At 37.3% G+C, this 6,479-nt stretch overlaps 1 protein-coding gene across 1 annotated transcript; it reads left to right on the forward strand.

The window, feature by feature from the left end:
• The first annotated feature begins 467 nt into the window (after positions 1-467).
• Positions 468-6,177, forward strand: LOC105788948 (homeobox-leucine zipper protein REVOLUTA). The gene is made up of 18 exons (XM_012616056.2): positions 468-1,304; positions 1,401-1,566; positions 1,771-1,850; positions 1,942-2,032; positions 2,152-2,247; positions 2,343-2,456; positions 2,534-2,617; positions 2,866-3,021; positions 3,106-3,180; positions 3,352-3,458; positions 3,627-3,810; positions 4,028-4,216; positions 4,326-4,406; positions 4,682-4,816; positions 5,051-5,385; positions 5,491-5,596; positions 5,687-5,836; positions 5,924-6,177. Exons 1-18 carry the CDS (start codon positions 1,066-1,068, stop codon positions 6,071-6,073), a joined length of 2,538 nt encoding a protein of 845 aa, XP_012471510.1. The 5' UTR covers positions 468-1,065; the 3' UTR covers positions 6,074-6,177.
• Positions 6,178-6,479: the final 302 nt, after the last annotated feature.

Below are 6,479 nucleotides of genomic sequence, written 5' to 3' on the forward strand. Positions count from 1 at the left end.
TTAAAATAGAGAAATTATATTTTAGTCTCTTTTAAAAATAATTTAGTTTTGATGTTTTTAACACAATTTGTTTTACATATTTGTTTTAAATTCTTTAAAAATTTATAATTTTATCTCAATTCTTTTTAACATAAAATTTCTTAGGTTCGTCAATGTTGGTAAATGTTTGAGTGCAACGGAGTTTAAGGGCTTATTTAAATACAGTGAAATGTTGAAGGGTGTATTTAAGAATTGAACCAATATAAACAATAAAAAAGAAAACATGTATGGTAAGTTTGTCGGTTTGCGTGCAAATGAGCTCTCTTTCTCTCTCTTTGATGGCCTCCCTACAGTTTCAAGCTTCAGACTTTAGATCACTCACTGTCACAACTTCTTTTTCCTACCCTTTCTCTCTCTTCATTTCTCTTTTGACGAAATTCTTTAATTAATTGGGGTTTTTTTTTAAGGTCTTTAAAAACCCTTGGAGTGTTCAAAATCATTTCTTTAGTTCTTTGAGACACTCTTCTTCTTCTTCTTCTTCTTCTTCTTCAACATGGTTAAGATTTCAGTTTCTCTTCACATTTCCATGGTGGGTTCTTGCAGGAAACCAGCTTTTTTGTGATGCTTCTCCTTTTGGGCTCTCTTTTTTGAGAGAGAGAGAGAGAGAGAGAGAGAGAGAGCCTTTTTTAAAGCTGCTTCTTCTCTTTATTTGGTGCAGTGGGTAGTTGAAGCTCTCTTGAGAAGCCATTTCAGTGATATCGAGCTTGCTTGTTAGCTGTGTTCTTTTGTTTTGGTATTGGGATATCAAAGCTTGGTTCTTTGTGGGCAGATTTTGAGACCTTTTTTTTTTTTTCATTTCACCGTCACCAGCTTGATCATCATCAGCTGGAAAAAAAAGCCAAAACCTCACTAAAAGACTATCCACTTGGCCTTTACTTGAGGCTTGTTTGCAATAAAAATCCCTCATTTAACTCCCTTTTGCTTTATATATATCATACTAAAGGACGGACTTTACTAAGCTGAGCTCTTTTGTTTTTATATATAAACAAAGATTGGTTCTTGGAGTCTTGGTTTTTAGCAAGAAAAATGGCTATGGCGGTGGCCCAACACAGGGTGAGCACCAGTGGTAGTAGCAGCATCAACAAACATCTTGATGCCTCAGGCAAGTATGTTAGGTACACAGCTGAGCAAGTTGAAGCCTTGGAACGAGTCTATGCTGAGTGCCCCAAGCCAAGTTCTTTGCGTAGGCAACAGTTGATAAGGGAATGCCCCATTCTTTCCAACATTGAACCTAAACAGATCAAAGTTTGGTTTCAAAATCGCAGGTAATAAAAAAAAATGGTCTTGGTTTTTTTTTTGTTTATAATGAAAATTTGGGTCTTTTTAGATGTAGTTATGGGGGTTGCTATTGGAGTATGCAGGTGTAGAGAGAAGCAAAGGAAAGAGTCTTCAAGGTTGCAGACTGTAAATAGAAAATTATCAGCAATGAACAAGCTATTGATGGAGGAGAATGACCGGTTGCAAAAACAGGTTTCTCAGCTGGTTTGTGAGAATGGTTATATGAGGCAACAATTGCACACTGTAAATGTATGTTCAATGTGGAAGTTTATGTCCTTTTTTAACTTTAGGCATTAGATAGATCTTTGTGGCCTGTCAATTTCTTAGAATTGGAATTGTCTTATTTTGCCTTAAATTGTTCGTACTTGTTTTTTGCAATTAGGCCACTTGTGTTATGGGATTATTTTGTTTTAACATTAGCATTGCTGTTCTATTTTTGGATTTGCTTTTCAGGCATCGGCAACTGATGCAAGCTGTGACTCTGTGGTTACCACTCCTCAGCATTCACTAAGGGATCCCACAAACCCTGCTGGGTAAGTTCAATTTTTAGCTACAATGAACCAGCTCTCTCTGTGTATGTGCATATATTTTTCTAATAAATGCTTTGAATTTGGTTATGCACAGACTCCTCTCGATTGCAGAGGAGACCTTGGCAGAGTTCCTTTCCAAGGCTACAGGAACTGCTGTCGATTGGGTCCAGATGCCTGGGATGAAGGTTTGTTGCTATTTTTCCATCCTTTTGTCTTTGATTGCTATTGTATACGAACTTAGTTATATTATCTGGTGTCACAAATCAGAAGTGTCTCTAAGCAATTTGTTTTGATCTGTTGACAGCCTGGTCCGGATTCGGTTGGGATATTTGCCATTTCCCAAAGTTGTAGTGGAGTGGCAGCTCGAGCCTGCGGTCTTGTAAGTTTAGAACCTACAAAGGTATGAACTCTGATGTAATTATAACAAATCAAGCCTTTTTTTCGCCACACATGACCCATATGATCGGAACAAAACAATCAAATTATTGTTAATAGATTGCAGAGATTCTAAAGGATCGTCCTTCTTGGTTACGGGACTGCCGGAACCTCGAAGTTTTCACAATGTTTCCAGCTGGCAGTGGTGGAACAATCGAGCTTGTATACACACAGGTGAAGAGTAATCTTTATTTATGAATGAATGTTTCCTCTATTATAACGAGGGAGGACTAAAACGAGAAATATTTTAGATGTTTGCCCCAACTACGCTGGCTCCTGCGAGGGACTTTTGGACTCTAAGATACACTACAACGTTAGAGAATGGCAGTTTCGTGGTATGCAAATTTTAGTACTTATTATTTATTCAATAATGTAAACAAGTGTAAGAAAGTCAATGTCGAAGTATTTTAGAGCATTTCAGTTGCTTATATGACTGTCCTATTATTATTTGTTTCGGAGCTATGCTTTTTATTCATTTTTTTTCTCCCTTGAAGATCCATGTAAATTTGACATACAAGCTTCTTGAGAGTAAACTTGGTTGTATATGCTGATAGGGTTTTCCTTTCTTGATGTATTCTCAAAGGTCTGCGAGAGATCCCTTTCCGGATCTGGTGCTGGCCCGAGTACAGCTGCGGCAGCTCAATTTGTGAGAGCCGAAGTGCTTCCTAGTGGGTATTTGATTAGACCATGTGAAGGTGGAGGGTCAATCATCCATATTGTTGACCACCTAAATCTCGAGGTAGGACTTATGGTTAGTAGGTACTTTTCAGACATCTTTACATCTCTTGTGGCTATACCAAGTTTCTCGAATATCTCATTGCAGGCATGGAGTGTGCCGGAGGTGCTGCGCCCACTTTACGAATCATCAAAAGTAATTGCTCAGAAAATGACAATTGCGGTGAGTAGATGATGCTGCTGCTTATTCACTTTGTTGCCATATGTTGTATCGTGTTTGATTGTTGTCTAAACATAAAAGAAATACCAAAATGGGGGTATGCTTCATTGGTTTTCTTTTTTATTTCCTCAAAAAGCATTTCTTAAAGGTACTAATTAATTGATCTCTGCAAAGGCTCTGCGCTATGTTAAGCAAATTGCTCAGGAGACAAGTGGTGAGGTAGTTTACAGTATGGGAAGGCAACCAGCTGTCCTAAGAACTTTTAGCCAAAGATTAAGCAGGTAGCTGCAGTATTGTATTAAATCCTCGACTTTGTTCAATTTACATGTTTACAGACAAAAAAAAAACACCATGCACGTGCATGTCCGTAACCTGTTTACATGAGCATTTAGTAACGTGTTATGCTCCATTGTTTCATGAAAATATTGTGTTTTATCATTTACTTGTAGAGGCTTTAATGACGCAATAAACGGATTCAACGATGACGGCTGGTCGATAATGAATTGTGATGGTAATGAGGATGTGATAATTGCAATTAATTCAAGCAAGAGCTTTAGCTGCACTTCAAATCCCAACAATGCTCTTCCCTTTGTCGGGGGGGTTCTGTGTGCAAAGGCATCCATGCTGCTTCAAGTAAGTTCTCGTAAGCTTCCAAAATATAGGAAATCATTTTCTTATTCTGCAACATGGGCTATATTAATAAAATTGCACATTTATTAAGAAAGTGTTCTTATTTAGTAAATTTTTAGTTCAGAAGTGGGGAATTTTCTTATTGTACACAAGTTTTAAGCCTCTTCCGTGTTATGTCTTTTGTAATTAATTTTTCTAACTACCTGTTGTCTTTTCTCAGAATGTTCCACCTGCTGTGTTAGTGCGATTCCTAAGAGAGCACCGCTCGGAGTGGGCCGATTTCAATGTTGATGCATATACTGCTGCATCATTGAAGGCCGGAACATATGCATATCCTGGAATGAGACCTACGAGGTTTAGTGGTAGTCAGATTATCATGCCACTTGGTCACACGATTGAACATGAAGAGGTATATGTTCTACAAATTCAACACGTGTTTTATTTTCCATTGAAATGTTGCCTGTTGCTTATCCGTCCGATAAACTATGCTAATGTTGTTTGTATTTTTCATGTATAAGATACTTGAAGTTATTAGACTCGAAGGCCATTCCCTTGTACAAGAAGATGCCTTCGTATCAAGAGATATTCACCTATTGCAGGTGCTTTTCTCGCATTTCCGAGTTGAATTTTGAGGTTTATTTATTTCTTTAATCGGAATATAAAACTCAACATGATACTTTCTATCATCATACTGGTTTTGTACATGTTTTACATGGAAATCATTGTTTTGTTACTGCTTGAAACTATTGTAAGCCACATTTGCAATCAATTTTATTTGAACCACGGATCTTTCGATCAACATCTTTGGGATGTTTAAAATAAATTGTATCCTCATTAATTACATTAACTAATCGATGTATGTATTTATTTACAGATATGCAGTGGAATCGATGAGAATGCTGTTGGAGCATGTTCGGAGCTTGTCTTTGCTCCGATCGATGAGATGTTTCCAGATGATGCTCCCTTAATACCTTCTGGATTCCGAATTATTCCATTGGAGTCAAAACCAGTAAGCTTTCGCTTTATGATACGATAGGGAGATAAAAGGAGTGATTGTATGTTTGAGAGACTTGGTGAAAGTTCGATAAAAAAAAGATTATGCCATAAGATTATGAAATAACAAGCACTTAATAGGAAACAATTTGCTTTACTGTATATCTAGTGTCCGGGTTCAGCTTTTAATTTTATTTGAAGTGATACCGAAGATTGGGTTTTGGATACTTAGGGTGTTATTATTATACAGGCTGATACACAGGATTCGTTGACCACAAATCGGACTTTGGATCTGACTTCAAGTCTTGAAGTGGGGCCGGCTACAAACCATTCTTCTGGAGATGTTCCGTCATCTCAGAACTCGCGATCGGTGTTGACGATTGCCTTCCAGTTTCCCTTTGATAGCAGTCTTCAGGATAATGTTGCAACCATGGCACGCCAGTATGTCCGTAGTGTCATTTCTTCTGTGCAACGGGTTGCGACGGCCATATCTCCATCCGGATTGAGCGCGGATGTAGGACCAAAGCTATCTCCAGGCTCTCCCGAAGCACTTACACTAGCTCAGTGGATCTGCCAGAGCTACAGGCAAGTTGCTTCAGTTTTTGTAAACCTTAGTAGTTTTCAATAACCCGCCACACTGGGATTTGCCTAATAAGCTCGCTCATCCCATTTTCATTTCTTTTACCTCAGTTATCATATAGGGGCAGAATTGTTGAGATCCGAATCACTTGGCAGTGACTCGATGTTGAAGAATCTCTGGCAACATCAGGATGCAATATTGTGTTGTTCATTGAAGGTACGCTGACAATTCCATCGGAAAAAAAATTGAGAATACTTGTAAACTTATCTTCAAACCCTGGTTTTAACTTCAGTTTTGGTTTTGCAGTCGCTACCGGTTTTCATCTTTGCAAATCAAGCTGGTCTTGACATGCTCGAAACAACCCTAGTGTCCCTACAAGACATCACACTGGATAAAATATTCGATGAACCTGGACGCAAGGCATTGTGCTCCGACTTCGCCAAGTTGATGCAGCAGGTAAAACTTCCTCGCAGTTTCCGTAAGATATTAACTGCTCAAGAACTAGTTGAATCCTGAGCTAAAGATTCCTATTTTTGCGAACAGGGATACGCATACTTTCCGGCGGGAATCTGCATGTCGACAATGGGACGACATGTTTCGTATGAACAAGCTGTTGCTTGGAAAGTACTTGAAGCTGATGAGAGCACTGTCCATTGCTTGGCCTTCTCTTTTGTAAACTGGTCTTTTGTGTGAAAAAAACACATTTTACTATAATTTAGCAGAAGAAAAGTTTTGTAATATTGAAGAAACCAGCTCAAGTTTGCATTTTATTAATTTAATTTAATTTTTTTAGTGAACCCAAATTTTGTTTTAGCTTGAAATCGTAATATAGATTTTATTTAAATTTAATTATGAAATATATTAATATTAATACGATCTTTAAAATATTTTATGATATCTGAACCGTGTCTCAAATCTAGGCAATGGCAAAATAGTTTAAATTTGAAATATTTTTAATTTTAAAAATTAAGAAAATTGGAGTGTTGAAGAAGAAAGAGATAATTACAGTATGAATCAAATTTATTCTATTATTGATAAACATTGAATTAATAAAACAAAGTATAAATGCCTATATTTATAAATTTACAAAGAAATTACT

Source organism: Gossypium raimondii, chromosome 2 (assembly GCF_025698545.1).
Source record: "Gossypium raimondii isolate GPD5lz chromosome 2, ASM2569854v1, whole genome shotgun sequence".
Lineage (NCBI taxonomy): Eukaryota > Viridiplantae > Streptophyta > Magnoliopsida > Malvales > Malvaceae > Gossypium > Gossypium raimondii.